This window comes from Chanos chanos, chromosome 5 (assembly GCF_902362185.1).
Source record: "Chanos chanos chromosome 5, fChaCha1.1, whole genome shotgun sequence".
NCBI classification, from domain to species: Eukaryota; Metazoa; Chordata; class Actinopteri; order Gonorynchiformes; family Chanidae; genus Chanos; species Chanos chanos.
The window spans coordinates 15258562-15275155 of record NC_044499.1 but is presented as its reverse complement, the minus strand read 5'-3'; the positions used below and the strand labels follow the sequence as shown (position 1 = coordinate 15275155).

At 41.1% G+C, this 16594-nt stretch overlaps 1 protein-coding gene across 1 annotated transcript; it reads left to right on the top strand.

The window, feature by feature from the left end:
- Positions 1 to 5290: 5290 nt before the first annotated feature.
- afg3l2 (AFG3-like AAA ATPase 2) lies at positions 5291 to 14344 on the top strand. Its single transcript, XM_030773479.1, has 17 exons — positions 5291 to 5462; positions 6475 to 6574; positions 6721 to 6798; positions 6943 to 7079; positions 7290 to 7442; positions 7582 to 7656; positions 7824 to 7948; positions 8422 to 8695; positions 8984 to 9121; positions 9493 to 9646; positions 10896 to 11003; positions 11342 to 11467; positions 11654 to 11764; positions 11949 to 12064; positions 12272 to 12472; positions 12713 to 12907; positions 13184 to 14344. Exons 1-17 carry the CDS (start codon positions 5370 to 5372, stop codon positions 13424 to 13426), a joined length of 2427 nt encoding a protein of 808 aa, XP_030629339.1. The 5' UTR covers positions 5291 to 5369; the 3' UTR covers positions 13427 to 14344.
- The last annotated feature ends 2250 nt before the right edge of the window (positions 14345 to 16594 follow it).

The window sequence follows — 16594 nt, the reverse complement described above, 5'->3', positions numbered from 1 at the left end:
TCGAGGCTGGAAACACCTCTCTCAAGTCTTAATAGTAGTTCAGTGGAAAATTTGGGCAAATGTTGCAACAGAAGCTTTGATTTCCAAACGAAAATTTTCACTCTGAAATGGATTAAGTCTGCATTTGGAGCTGTCCATGGTGTCCCTTGTGCTTTGGAAAATTAGACGAAAGACTACAGTCTATAGACAATACAGTTCTTCAGTTTAATCTTGTTTGAGGAGAAGTACATATTGCAAAGTCAGATATATAAAAGAAAACAAACTAGTAAGGCAGTTTTCCAAGTTTACAATCAAGGCTACAACTTAAGTCAGTGCATACAATGAACAAGAAGGTTCCTGCCATTGTAAATAGGCTACCGTTTGACGTTCAAATATTTCATTGCCGTATCATCCCCAAGGTGTCCTGTGACCAACATTTTAGTCATGAGGAACACAAATAAAACTTAGTCGGTTTTATGTGGACGTATGCAATAAAACTTACCTTGTATTCTTGCGATGCCGCCCGAATCCATTTTCTGCGGTGTCTACTCTTATTTATTTCTTTATAAAAGGCAAATCCACGGAGTATCTAACGTGCTCTACTTTGTCAAGTGTGCTATCCAAATACGCACGCAACCTTAATCGCTTGATTATTTTTCTCTTCGAAAATGAGAAAGCCAGGGAACAAATACGTTGAGTACCCTCCACTCTTAGCATCTGAGGACTCGATCACCTCTGGAAGTTTCACAAGTGCCACTCCTACGACACTGGTATGACGACGAGCCCACAAGTAATGGATATGATGTCAGAAAAAGCCGCCTCTCACTGATATGACGCAATTTAGCTCCGGCTCTACATTTGCTGAAAGTGGGATATTACACAGTCAGCTATTGCGTTTTAATAGTTTTGGTGTTAGTATTAGAATGGTTGATAACATTTTCTTACGTGTTGCTTCTGTTTACACGGGATTTTGTGTACAAGAGTTGCATACGGTACTTTACGGTATATAAATCTATATGATATAATCTAAATGACGGATCGGATGTGGTTGGAATACACAAGATTGCACCTCTTGGTGGCTTGCCTTTACTAAAAGAACAAAACTACAATAAAGTTTTTACTTTCGCTGTGCTTTCTCTTTTACTTTTATTGCTATGCTTTTACCATAAGAAGTAAAATTAGAATAAGCAGAAATCAAATACATTTTGAGAAATTAAAGACAATGTGAACAAATGGTTAAAGGTACAATAAAATGAAAAAAGGAAAGCAATTTAAAACAGCACCTAATTATAAGTAATGTTAAACAGATGTGTTTTAAGGTTCTTTTTAAAAAGCCTGGTGAATCCATAGCTCCAAGGTGTTTTGAGGGGGAATTCCACAATTTAATAACTAAAAACTAACTCCTCACTCTTTTGTCAGGTTTTGGGAATGACAAGTTGATTGCTGTTGATGAGATCAAACAAGGGCCTGTGCGTTATCTTTATTTAGCTGCAGGAAGTTCTCAAACACGCATAAGTTGATGTTATCTGTTCATTCAAGCGGAGAACTGATAGACCTGTGGGCATTGGGTGCCAGAGACAAGTAAAGCTGTGTATTGTCTGCAAATTGATGTGAGGATGTGTGGTTTTTGGTATTAATTACAATTACAATTTTGTATTAATTGCACTTGCAATAATTACACTGCCTGGTGGAACCATGTAAACGTTAAATAACAATGGCCTTAGAATCGAGTCTTTGGGGACAACACATGAGGCATGACACTTGGAGACACGAGTAACTGGTGTAAAATAATGCTGCAACAAAATTACCACCTTATTTGAATAAAGACATTTTAAAAAAATATATTTTGCACTGTAGTATATACGCTTATGCAAACTGCGATTTTCTAAAAACCGTACACATTTATAAGATCTAAAACATGGCTTGATCAAGCTAATAAAAAATATACTACAACAGATATTCCAAAGGGTTTTGTGAGTTCAACACAAATAGAGGACAGTTGTTGGAATACTGTGCACCGGAGTGCTGACCGATAAATCGTATGTTCATCGTCATCGGGATATGAACATGCGCGATAAACGCATAGCAGAAGTCATTCTGAAACGCAATGGAAAAGAAAATTCATTTTGTTTACACGCGCCATGCATTCACACTCAGCAAGCGAACATCTGACCTATTAGATGGAGCCCTGGATACATGGGCCATGCACTCACACCATTTGGCCAGTCAGATGAGGTCCCAGCTAGCCGCCAACTATCCTTAGATTAACTGGTGTCAATTTGGTGGCGACTGCAAGGTTAGCTAGCATGATGGCTGAGGAGGAGGAGGGAGAGAAGAGAGAGGAAAATGTGGTTGACGAAGACCTGATGGTGAGAAAGAACAGCACTGCTATTTGGAATTTTGGATTCAGGAGATACTACTTGTTACAAACACAGTACTGTGTTTGTAACTTGCAGGCAACAGGCTGCTCTTCTGATATTTCGCCTGTAAAGTAACACGTAGCCTAAAATTACGTATTTATTCTCGTAATATTACGACTTTATTCTTGTAATATTGCATCCTTGTTCTCGAAATCTCGGATTTTCCCCCCCTCAATGTGGCCCTGATACTTCATCGAACTAAATAATTTATTTAATTTCTTTATTCAGTGGGCATAGGCTATTCAGTTGGGTCTATGTTAGCAGTTTACCTATTAAAGCAGAAAGTCATAGGAACTGTAGGCCTATAGCTAATATGCATACTTTAATATTCGTTTATTTATCGCCAGTCATATCGTCATTGCAATATTGTAAAATGTTATCGCACATTGCAGATTTTCCTCGTATCGTGCAGGCTTAGTGTACAACTTCTCAAGGGAACATTGCCATGAAGAGCAGTGGATTTCTTGTCTTCTCTCACTTCTCACGCGTTGGCTTGGCTTGAACCCGCCAAAACAATAGCCACAGCGTCGCTGGTGACCATATTTCTTGTGCTGCTCAGCAATCCCTTTCATGGCTGGCTTACCTCCAAAGCAGAGTCAGCTTTGGGATGAGTGCATTTTAACACAGGGCCAGTGTGCCTTTTCAGAAGAGGCAATATTCCCCAAATCCATCTCTGTTTTAGGGCGCCAGGGATTCCACAACCAGCAAAAGGAAGCAGGCACTGCATAAGCATAATTGCTAGGGGGATGGGGTGCAACTTCCTCCCCCATGTTCATAGTAGGAGAATGTAATCTCTTCATTTTTCTCCATCTGCTCACTGCTGCCTGAATATCGCTGTGCTTTAATTTTTTATATTAAATGTCAAATGCCAATTTTAGCTATCAATGTTTCTTAAATTCAGGCAGCTATTCTCACAAGTTAGGAAAGCACAAGATACTCAAATGGAAAATAATTGCCGTTATCTTTTTATCCATTCCTGTGTCTCTTCAGAACCTTTTTTGGTTCATTGAATTAAAATTTCCTGTAAGATAAATTGTTGCTTAAAGTTTATAGGCTATCAAGAATAACTGTCAGAGACAGGAAGCTAAAAACAGAAGACTCCTGAAGGTAATCAAAAAATATATCAAAATAGTTATCACGTGTCAGGAAACATCTTTCTAAATGAATGATTTAACAGTCTGCTGTAAGGATTATGAAGTGATTTTCTTGTTCATTCACTTAATGAGTTTAGGGGAGGGGGGTGGACATATGTGAGCCCTGATGCCTCTTTTTACAAAGGTGTTGTGCACTGACTAGTAGTAACACTGGGAGTTGTTTGTAATGCTAAATATAGGAGACAATACATGACTTTCGGATTTATGGTGTGACATTTGATTTTGAATGATGTGAATCCGACGCTTGGATTGTGCTGAACCTGATATTTAAGAAACATTTTGATGAATTCTTGATGGCTTTTGGAACCAGCTTTATCATAATTATACATAAAACTATGCTTAGATGAACTGATTTTTAAAGCATTTACTGTAAATTGGGTAAGTATTAAATTTTCACATTTTTACTGTTTTGAATAAAGCTCATTCTTGGCAAACTATGTAGAATTTCCATTAATTCTTTTCAAAATTTTAAATTTCTGTGAGGATGGCTTCCCAGATCTGCCTTCCAGTTTTACCCTCCCACAATAGTTCACTATTTTACCAAATTAAGCCAGAGAGACACTCAGTGTTTAGGTAATAAAACATATTTTTTTGTGATTTGTTGAACCTAAAATGTGCATTTTTCAAAGAAATGAAAAATGACACTGAATTAGGATTATGTGCATATTCTTCTTAATAACTAACTTGTGTAAATCCAAATGGCTAATTTCTGTTACTCCAAAAATGTAGTAAATTGAACAGGTGAAAGGAAAAAAACACAAGGAGGCTGGGAAAGGGACAGTTTACTTCTGTGACAAAGGTGCCAAGACAGGGATGGTTAGGAACATGTATTCACACGAAGTAAAGGCGATGGAGCTGCAATTAACTTGTGCATTTCCTGCGCTGAATGCAACACTGTCATCCCCTGTCCTTGTTGACTGAATATTTAGGGTTTATAATTCCTTTGGTAAATGCCAGTGAGTGGTATTGGACACACAGTCTAAAGTCCTTAAAGGCATGCATGTCATGCATACTTTCTTTTTCCAGCAGAGCCAAAGGCTCCAGTCTGTGGATTTTGGCCCTTTAAGAGATGGCTCATCACACAGGCCTCAGAAGAATGTTATCGTTCTTGTTGAGCAGAAAAAGGTGCTCGATGAGACACAGAGAGAAGCATGTCATTACATGCTGTGCATACTAAGCGTGAAACTAAGATTGTGAAACTTTTTTTGTATCATTCCTTTTGGAATGCCTCATGGTGAGCCTGGTTATTTCAGGTCATCATGTGACTTCAGAGCTGCCAGTTAAAATGTCTAATATTCATTCTTACTCAGCACTTCGAGCCATTCGTGCTGTAACATGGAAACGTTCACACTTTCTGTGAATTTACAGTAAATAAGAGATAAGCACATTTTTTGATACACAGTCCAGTGGGATGATTTGATTTTTGGTCTTTTGAGTTATTTCAGAGAGGGTCTTTTGGAATGAAAGAGGTGAGTGGCAATCGAGTCTGTGAGATTAGCATCACGTCGACAGTAAGAAGATGTTACTACTGTCATTAATCTAAAACTCTGCCCCCTCAAATTTAAAAACAAACGAACAAACGAACAAACGAACAAAACAAAACAAAGAACTCTCAGCTATTTAATACACTCAAAAAATTACAAGTCACCTCCAGATGGCGCTGTAGGCACGTTGCCAAGCTCGGTGCACCGGAAGTGAATTACGATGTGTTAAGGTTTAGAATGGAGTGCAGTCGAGTAGAGGAAGAACTAGCAATAAACATAATATTAACGTTCACAGGTTTTTATTAATCCGACTTGTCACGCAAGGTGTTGTTATGGCCCACAGATATCTCTTCCTCTCAAGGGGCTGCCGGAACATTTTCAAAGCTCTGTTACCCAGTGTTAGATCAGCAAATTGTTCGCGACTGGTAAGGGGCAACACAAATATCAACAAGCTGGGCTAGCCTGGGTGCAGCTACAATAACTTGGAATAGTAATTATCCGATGAGAAATTACTTCCGTGCTTATTTATGTTGTTTGATAAATCTCAGCCTTGCATTTGAATGAATTAACTGGCAGTTGAAGGCTTTCTTACGTATTAATCCCCTGCTGCATGAGAGTTAGGTAACTGTTTTGGGAGTTAGCTCCTTAGCTAGGATCTTTATCGGGCCCTCAAATGACATTGCGTTGAGTAACGCTATTAGCTTCTGGTGTAGCTACCTAGCCTGGCCAGGTCATATCTAATTATACAGCTGTACCTGAAAGTAAATGTACAATGTTTGCCAAACTATTCTGACACTATTCCTAAACTCCAGTTGCGTGAATAATTTTAACTGGTTTGAAAAAGATTTATTAGCTAAGTAACATTAGTAGGAATGTGAGTGATGTTTACTAGTTTGAAGTCGCTGGACTTCTGCAAATACCGATAAGTGAGCGTTTAGTCAGTGCGATGGGAGTAATGTCGAGGTATTGACAGAAGGTTGTGAAGGACCCATAGTGTAATGTAGAGTCTTGACTTATAGTTATGTTTCCTCAGTTTCCTGGCCTGATTAGTTGCATTAATTATCATATTCCCCTGGGACCTTAAACACTTGTCTTATACAATGTCAGTTGTTTTGCTTAATTAGCTGACAATCACTTTTTGTCAGGTGTGAAAATTTTCTGATGTAGGCATTATCATGTGGTTGGTAGCATTCATTTCAAAAACTCCATGGTGTTGATCACAATGAGTGATGGTTTAGACGACAAAGTCAGCAGGGTAGATGCATCGTGCTGCCCAAAGATAATGTCGATCTAGGACCAAAGCACAGAGATCACTGTGATTAGTTCACATGTCCTGACTGATGTAATGCCTTAGGTACTGAATAACTGTTATTACCCTGTGTTTGTCCAGCTGACCTGTGGCAACTGTGATCCAGTTATTTCCTGTTTACTTTAAAGGTCTCCAGCCATGTGAATGGTCCACTTGTTCTTGAGAGGGAATCCCTGCTTTCCCATGTGTTGGGGGCCTATAGAAGACTAAGTGCTAAACCTCCTAAAGGTGATCTCTATGTTCTCTGGTATATAGTTGACACATAACCGCTCAGGTGTCATCCAAGTGAAAATGTCACAATGTTAGAGGATGATGCACAGACTTTATTCACTTTTTGCACTGTTTGTTATTGAATGTTTGTCTTTATTTCCAAGGATTTGAGAAATACTTCCCAAACAGCAAGAGTGGCCCAAAGGCGAGTGAACCTAAGCCATCTAATGCAGAGGCCAAAGGTAAGACAGCTCTTGCAGTCTCTTTGCTGTTCCTTTAATGATTAAGTGAGCGTGGCCTAGTCATGAATGGATTTAGCACAGACATGCGCAAGACCTAACAAAAAGACGACGAATTCTCATCATTTACCTTGTCTCTCATGTCAGAAGCCAAGCCAGCCAATGCTCAAAGGGCTAGCGGCAGATCGAGTGGTGGTGAAGGGGGAGGTGGCGGAGCATCTGGCGGAGGCGGAAAAAGGGGAGGTCGGAAGGATGATACAAACTGGTTCAGTCGACTCCAGAAGGTGAGACACGAGGGGATTCCGTAAAACCGTCGGTCTTGACTCAAGAGCACACGTTTTTGTTTTTTTTTTTCTTTGTTTTTGCGTTCTGCCATTTATACTTATTGGGTGTTTTCAGACGTTGTTGTCGGTGTTAATAATATTTTTTTTTAGATGAAACTTGTAACAGTGGGTTGCTATGAAATGTGAGGTTTTTCTGATCCCCACATGTAGGGAGATGTGCCATGGGATGATAAAGAATTCCGTATGTATTTCCTGAGTGGAGCTGCTTTCTGGACTGCTGTTACCTACTATCTCTTCTTCCGAGATGGTGGCAGGGAAGTCACCTGGAAGGATTTCGTGAATGGTTACCTTGCAAAAGGAGTAGTGAGTATTCAGTCAAAGTTTATTACTTAAGTTTGTACGGTTTTCTGTTCTTGTTTGGGCTGTTTGGAAGGTTGAGTATTGTCTGTGAAATCACTTCAGCATACAACAAATTTAAAACTCAGAATTTTTGTCTCCTCAGGTTGATAGGTTGGAGGTTGTAAATAAACGTTATGTGAAAGTCGTCTTTGTACCAGGAAAGACTCCAGTTGATGGCGTGAGTTTTCTTGTCTGTTGGTGCAAATTTAACAAATTCTTTTTCATAATTCTCTTTTCTTAAAATTTTCATGTCTTAATCTCACCATGTTATTATTTTTTATTTGTTTGCTTGTTTTTATTTTTTGTTTGATTTTGTTTGCATGTTTTTTTTTGTTTTTTTTTTAGCAATATGTGTGGTTCAACATTGGCAGCGTGGATACCTTTGAGCGTAATCTGGAGACTGCACAGCTGGAAATGGGTATTGAAGGGGAGAATAGACTGCCAGTGGTCTACTCCACTGAGAGTGATGGGTAAGACATCTCTCATCTTAAGGATAATGCCCCAGCAAGGTGTCCCAATATTGGATAATAAAACCTATAGCAAACGGCCCTTACTCTTATTTTACCGTTCTTGTTGTGGTTACTTGCCTGTTTATATATCAGGAGCAGTGATGTAGAACAGTGATTAAACTTTAGGCTGGTCCTATGTTTGAAGTGTCCCATTATAAAGGTATTAATGGACATCTGTTAACAAAACAGAAACGAGTATTTGCCCTGGTCATGGAATAACTGCCCCTAGAACACAGAAAAGTAGATAAGTAGGTATGTGTTCAGAGCAACAGAACACAATCTTTCGTGTAATGAACAGAGCTCTAATGTTCGTCATCTACGGATGCCACTCTTTTGCTTGTGTCAGTCATTGTTTTAATTAGTCGTCCTTATTCAGTCAAGCGAATGCTAAAGATATCAGTTACAAAGGCCCCGCCCCTTTTCTGCCTCTGCAGATCTTTTCTCCTCAGCATGTTACCCACAGTGCTGATCATCGGTTTCCTGCTCTTCATGTTGCGGCGTGGTCCTGCCGGCGCTGGCCGCCCAGGGAGAGGGATGGGCGGCCTCTTCAGCGTCAGTGAGACCACAGCTAAAGTGCTGCGTGATGAGATCGACGTCAAGTTCAAAGACGTTGCCGGCTGCGAGGAAGCTAAGCTCGAAATCATGGAGTTTGTCAACTTCCTCAAAAACCCAAAACAGTACCAGGATCTGGGTGCTAAAATCCCAAAGGTATTTTTGTGGACCGTTGGCTTTGTTTATTAAAACATCTGTCAAAAAAATATGTATGTATATGACCTGAAGAAAGATCCATATTTTCTAGACATTTGATGATAACCCTAACCCTAACTCCAACTCCAACTCCTTCTGGAATATTCACTTCTGTAAATGTTGTCTTTTATCTGTGAACTTCAGTCACACTGAAAAACCTAGTAGATCTTAGCGTAAAGGTCTTTTGTGCTTAAACTGGAGCAAAGGAAGGACAGTAATTGAAACTTGTTGTCTTCCTCTGTGTGTTAGGGAGCAATTCTGACTGGACCTCCTGGCACAGGAAAGACTTTGCTGGCTAAGGCCACTGCAGGTGAAGCCAACGTCCCCTTCATCACTGTCAATGGCTCAGAATTCCTGGAGATGTTTGTGGGCGTCGGTCCAGCGAGGGTAGGTCAATACACGGTGGTTGTTATGCATATTTAGGTTTGTGTCTCTTCGGCCGAAACTCCAAATATTGTTTTGCTTAGTTTGTGTACACAGCTGAAACAATGTAATTAGTTGGTTTTCTTAAATAGGTTGGCAAAGCATACTTAGAATTTTTTGTTGTGCTTCATGTACCAGGGAAGTTCACCCCAGTTGACAGATGTGAAAAAGTGTCTGAGACACACAAATGACATGCTATGGGTTATTGTGAGCATTGTTTATGAGGGATGAAGTTCCCCTTCAATGCTGTTTTGCTTTTTATATTGTTGTTGCAGGACTGTTTGCTTTTGTTGTGCATTTGCACATTGTACATGGCGTCTCTACCTGTCTCCCAGGTGCGGGACCTTTTCGTATTGGCCCGTAAGAATGCTCCCTGCATTCTCTTTATTGATGAGATCGACGCTGTGGGACGGAAGAGGGGACGGGGCAATTTTGGAGGCCAGAGTGAGCAGGAGAACACTCTCAACCAGTTACTGGTGGAGATGGATGGTGTGTAACCTAATCTTAAACTCCAGTTTCATTAGACCTGTCTTTAACACCTCTGTACTGTCCTCTTTTGTCATACTTTACTCTTTGTAACCTCATCTTAAACTCCAGTTTCATTAGACCTGTCTTTAACACATCTGTACTGTCCTCTTTTGACATACTTTACTCTTTGTAACCTCATCTTAAACTCCAGTTTCATTAGACCTGTCTTTAACACCTCTGTACTGTCCTCTTTTGTCATACTTTACTCTTTGTAACCTCATCTTAAACTCCAGTTTCATTAGACCTGTCTTTAACACCTCTGTACTGTCCTCTTTTGTCATACTTTACTCTTTGTAACCTCATCTTAAACTCCAGTTTCATTAGACCTGTCTTTAACACATCTGTACTGTCCTCTTTTGACATACTTTACTCTTTGTAACCTCATCTTAAACTCCAGTTTCATTAGACCTGTCTTTAACACCTCTGTACTGTCCTCTTTTGTCATACTTTACTCTTTGTAACCTCATCTTAAACTCCAGTTTCATTAGACCTGTCTTTAACACCTCTGTACTGTCCTCTTTTGTCATACTTTACTCTTTGTAACCTCATCTTAAACTCCAGTTTCATTAGACCTGTCTTTAACACATCTGTACTGTCCTCTTTTGACATACTTTACTCTTTGTAACCTCATCTTAAACTCCAGTTTCATTAGACCTGTCTTTAACACCTCTGTACTGTCCTCTTTTGTCATACTTTACTCTTTGTAACCTCATCTTAAACTCCAGTTTCATTAGACCTGTCTTTAACACCTCTGTACTGTCCTCTTTTGTCATACTTTACTCTTTGTAACCTCATCTTAAACTCCAGTTTCATTAGACCTGTCTTTAACACCTCTATACTCTCCTCTTTTGTCATACTTTACTCTTTGTAACCTAATCTTAAACTCCAGTTTCATTAGACCTGTCTTTAACACCTCTGTACTGTCCTCTTTTGTCATACTTTACTCTTTGTAACCTCATCTTAAACTCCAGTTTCATTAGACCTGTCTTTAACACCTCTATACTCTCCTCTTTTGTCATACTTTACTCTTTGTAACCTCATCTTAAACTCCAGTTTCATTAGACCTGTCTTTAACACCTCTGTACTGTCCTCTTTTGTCATACTTTACTCTTTAACAGAACAATTTTTTAACATTTCTCTTTCTAAACTGGCCATACTTATAAAATCTGAGGCTTATAAAATCTTTTCCCTCTCCTTTCTTCCTGTACAGGTTTTAACACGGCTACAAATGTTGTCGTCCTTGCTGGTACGAATAGACCAGACATCCTGGATCCTGCCCTGATGAGACCTGGCCGTTTTGACAGACAGATATACATTGGTATGAGCAGAATCTCTGTGTTGTGGTGCAGTGACGACATCATGTTGCTTGTTTTGTCATGCCAGGAATGGATAGAATGAGTTAGAAATATGATAACATCAAAGTTCATGTGAGTTCTTGGCTTGGGTCAAGTCCCTCACAAGTAAAATATCAGATGTTGCCTGCAACATTCTGGTGTTTTTGGGGTATTTCATACTGATTCTTTTGACTCAAGCATATATATTTTGGTCAGTGATACGGGACTCGTATTACAGACTAAAAGGTAGGGTAAGGTTCACTGTCAATAAGAGACTGAGGGAAGTTACCACAGAACTCTTCTCTCCTCGCTCTGTCTGTAGGTCCACCTGACATCAAGGGAAGGGCATCCATATTTAAAGTACATCTCCGACCGCTCAAACTGGATGCTGAACTGGACAAAGACACGCTTGCCAGGAAAATGGCTGCCCTAACACCTGGCTTCTCAGGTCAGCCAGTGCAGATGGTTTTAATCATTGGCACTATACCAGAGAACTGTTGACAAAGCACGTTTACCTGTTGCGAGGAAATAAAATTAAGAAAAAAAAAAAAAAAGAGAAGGATTGTATCAGTGAAAAAGAATTTGCTCCACCTGTTAACAGCTTGAGTTGACTGATGTGTTTTGCTTTCGGTAGGTGCTGACATTGCTAATGTGTGCAATGAAGCTGCCCTCATAGCTGCCCGGCACCTGTCTGATGCCATTAGCCAGAAACACTTTGAACAAGCCATCGAGCGTGTGATTGGAGGTGAGCAAAGGAATATATGCTCTGACACATACTGCGAGAGTTAGCCATACCACTGAATTAAACTTGTGCGTATAAGTACTGAGATACTGTAAGGTGGTGGATAAATGTAAGTGTAAGAAGGTGGGATGATTGATTTTTCCGTTTGGGAAATGTCAGTGTAATTCATTGTTTTGTCGATGCTCAGGTCTCGAAAAGAAGACACAGGTCCTGCAGCCTGAGGAGAAGAAAACAGTAGCGTACCACGAAGCAGGCCATGCTGTGGCCGGCTGGTACCTGGAGCACGCAGACCCACTGCTGAAAGTATGACTCCCAGTCCATGACCTCCTCTTACACCGCTCTCTCTTAATCAACACTGCCAACACACACCGCCCAGCACACTTAACACATGAAAACCCACGGCTGCCTGAACCAGGCGCGGCTCTAGGTGTATTGGGTAATTGTTGCACTCTTGTTCTACTTGCTGTTGTCCTGCGCTCTCTCATTCTGGGCTTTGTACTCGTTTGTCAGGTGTCCATCATCCCCCGTGGGAAGGGGCTGGGCTATGCTCAGTACCTGCCCAAAGAGCAGTATCTCTACACTAAAGAACAGCTGCTGGACAGAATGTGCATGACCCTCGGGGGTCGCGTGTCGGAGGAGATCTTTTTTGGCCGCATCACCACAGGGGCACAGGATGACCTGAGGAAAGTCACCCAGAGCGCCTATGCGCAGGTAGAGCACAGAGGTCCTAACTTTGCAGCTGCTGGTTACTGTTCAGTGGATCTCGATCGCCCCTGTGTCGCCTTTACCGTTTAAAATGTTAATCATTAAATCCCTTCATGGATCGCCACTCGTACAGGTTGCTTAGATTCCCATGCGATTCCTTGATCTCGTTCTCATTTGGTTATGTCCGTGTTATCTGAGACGCTCTTTGACTCACTCGGTGTGATGGGGTTTTTTTTTTCTTCCCAGATTGTCCAGTTTGGGATGAATGAGAAGGTGGGTCAGGTGTCGTTCGATCTGCCGCGGCAGGGGGAGATGGTCCTGGAGAAGCCTTACAGCGAGGCTACGGCACGCCTTATTGACACGGAAGTGAGGACCCTCATCAACACTGCCTATGAGCGCACACAGCAACTGCTCCATGAGAAGAAAGCAGAAGTGGAGAAGGTACTACAGCAGTGTTCTCAGGACAGGAAGGGGCGGGTGTTCTGCTGGGTGCTGTTGTTGTTCAGCGATAGACTGAAGTAACGAGTAAACCTCACTTAGTCATTGTATCAGTTGACCACTCAAGTGAAAGGCATGCACAGCAACATAGTCTAGATCCAGATGACGTGTCACTGAGAACAGTTGTCGATTCTAGTGAACTTTATGCCCGGTGTCTGTTTTTGATACTTGCCTTTGCGTCCTGAGTGTTTCTGACGGCCGGGTTCTGCCTGCGTGCAGGTCGCGCTGCGTCTCCTGGATAAGGAGGTCCTGGACAAGAACGACATGGTGGAGCTGCTGGGGCCGAGGCCGTTTGCGGAGAAGTCCACCTACGAGGAGTTTGTGGAGGGCACGGGAGGCATGGAGGAGGACACCACCCTGCCGGAGGGCCTGAAGGACTGGAACAAAGAGCGCGGCAGCGAGAAAGAGGAGAGCACGGAGGAGCAGGTGGCCCGTCAGATTACCGGAGGCATGCCCTTCTAACGCAGCGGAGGACGAGAGCGAGCTTTTACCGCGCCCCGAGAATGCCTGAGAGAGCGTCGCAGGTAGAGGTCCGCCCGTTCTCTGGGTGGGGTTTTTTTTTTGGTGTTTGGAGTAGTAAGACTGACGCTTGAAGCAGTGTAACTACATCCGCTCATCCGTGTATTTGATGAAAAACAAAACCAAAACAAAACAAAAAAACAACAGTATCATTTTGTACAAATGCCACTTGCTTTTGTGCAACGAAAAGACAGGATTTATTTGGCGATTTCTCTCTGTGGGATTGAAAACAATCCCGTGTTTAAGTTTAAGCTTAAGCTCTCTTCTCTAGCGTTCGACCCGATGAGATTTCATGTGAAAGCGAGATCAGAAAAGGAGAATAAGTGATGTGAGGTGGAGATTTGTGGCGGGCGATGGTTGCTTCGCTGACACACCCATGTATAATTTTGCTTCACAAAGAATTGGTTGTCTCAAGAGTCTAACCGCCTTTCGCTCGCTGTTAGTTGGTGAAGGCACAAAAGCAACACACGCTTTTTCAGAAACCAATATTGCATCACTGACTTATCATACCAGTTTTCTTTGCTATGATCAGGGTGAGAATTACTGTATGATCATCTACCCAGAGACAGGGAATGTTGGATTTAAAAAAAAAAAAGAAAAAGAAAAAAATGTTGTGTAGATGAAAATATATTCTTTGTTACCCATCACTAAAATTTGCTTCTGTGAAGTGAATATGAATTGTTTTTCTTTTTCGCCGTCTGAAATCCGTTAGTATGTTTCAGTGTGAATTCAAGCATGATGTGTGGTAAGACACGAGTGTCACTCACCAAAAAATGGCACAGTTATGAGAAATCAGCTTCGGGGGGATGTAACACGTCTTTGGGAATGCTGTTTGTGATTAAAAAAAAAAAAAAAAGGAAGTAGAACAGATGAGAATTGGGTCGTATAATTCATGTGGCTGGCAGAAAGGACGTAAAAGCACTTTCATTATGATGTTCTGTCACATAAACACTTTCTAAAAAAACCTCATTTGGCAAGAGGCATGATTCTTATCAATACTTTGATGATTTTTTTTTTTTTTTGCCGTTTTGTTTAGTTTTATTCTGCTTCTTGTCAAGTGCACTCTAAATTTTGTGCAGAGGCAGCAGGGCATCACACTGTAACTCTGCTTAATTTTTCTTTTCTTTCTTTTTTTTTTTTTGTTTTGTTCGAATAGAATTTTGGCTCAGTGGTAACCATGGTAACATGCAAATCAAATGGGTGATGTGGAGCTGACATTTTATTCTATGATACAGTGCTATTATGGTAATCATTTCAAGCTTTTGGTGTAAGAGCTTATTCAGGTTAGATCAATATTCAAAGTCTCATAAATGACTGATTTTTTTTTTTTGACACTCTTCAAAGCAACAGGCTCTAGGGTTATGTAATATTATTTGTAAATGTGTATTTTGTTCAGTGAAAATTGTTTTGAAAGTGTGTTAAGATATAAATAAACATATTTAAATGAAGACTTAACACACAGGTCTTTTTTTCTCTTTTGTTGTAGAGTACAGTCAGACCCTGATCCAGAAATGATGCCACATTTCTGAGTTTATTAGTTGTGTTACAATAAAGCTGGGATGGAAAAGATAAAAAGCCCCTCTAGAAAGTTGATGTGTTCACACAGAGGTGAAATTCATTTAATTAAGTGTCTACACAGATCTTTTTAAACATACACAGACACATAAATATAAGACACTATTGAGAAATGAAGACCACATGATAGGTGTGCTCACTGAACGCCACTAGAGGGCAACATAGGCTGTGTGAACCAGTTAATTTTTATTTATTTAACTGTGCTATTTTACTTACTTTTGGAAAGTGTGAAGTGAAAAAGTTCTGAGTGTGTTAATGAGTAACCAATAAGATCATTGCCAATCCTTAAGTAGTTTTTTTTCCCCTCCCTCCAAACCCCAACTACCCCCCCCCCCCCCCCCCCCCCCCCCGGCAAGGAATAAAATTATGAACCAAATGAATTCCATTCTTATAAAAAAAAACACAAAAAAAACAGCCCAGTGACATCACAGTGTTCTCACATGCATGCACGTGAGATTAATCACAGGATCACGGCATGTTCCTTTACGCAGATGCACGGTGGCCCACCACGGCGCGGCGGTGACAGCGTAGAACCGCGGAGACTGTCATGGCGTGGATCGGCGAGAGAGAGCGATATGAATCAGCTGGCCTCCTGCCGTGCCGCTGCCTGAGTGCGTCCGCATTTAGACATGACGAACACGCAGAGGGTTCCCTTTCGCCTCAGCTGACTGACTCCTCTGAGTCAGCGCTAAATGGAAACATCTCCCCCCCCCCCCTCCACAGCCATGATATCACCTGCTATTGATTATCTCCTCTGCAGTAAAGGCAAGTGTCTGCTGCGTGATATCAGGACAATTGTGATTGCTTTTAAAAATAAGTTCACTCCGTTGGGGGTGGGTTTGCTGAGTGGTTCTCTCTGTCATGGTTTTCTCGACCGTGACACTTGATGTGAGTGAGAAACGGCAACAAAGGGGCCCGCGTTCGCCGCATCGACCTGTTGAGGGGTAAGGTTATGAAGGAGCCCGCTGTGTCTTAAGGTAAATTTAGCAACTTCCATATGAAGACTAATCTTGAATGAACATCTCTGTGAAGCATTTTAGTGAATCATTCAAGATGAAGAAGACAACCTTCCTTTTCTCAAGTAGAGTGAATTATCAGTACAGTACAGTCATTGTGTTAGTCAATCCATTGCATAATACCCCCTGACTCTAGGAGACAAAATAAAGGACTGAGAGACAAACTAGTAACGAAAAGGAGATAAAGAGCTAGGAATATTATGAACAGAGAAAAGGATACTGACAACACTCGCAGAGACAGGAAACATGCTGGAGACAGGCTGTCAGTGACATTAAAAAAATTGCCATTGTCATCTGCAAGAAGAAGTGAATCCTGAGAGAGGGTGGTTAAAAAAAAGAAAAGAAAAGCGTCAGGCCTCAGAGTTAGAGAGAGGTGGATAGATGATGGTAAAAAAAAAAAGATGGATAGGGATCCCGCCTACCTAGTTTCCTTCATTCCGTTGCTGAATATGATTCACTGTGAAAAGTGAGTGGTCGACAGGGATTATCCTGCCAAAACTCACACACCACCTCTCCAGTC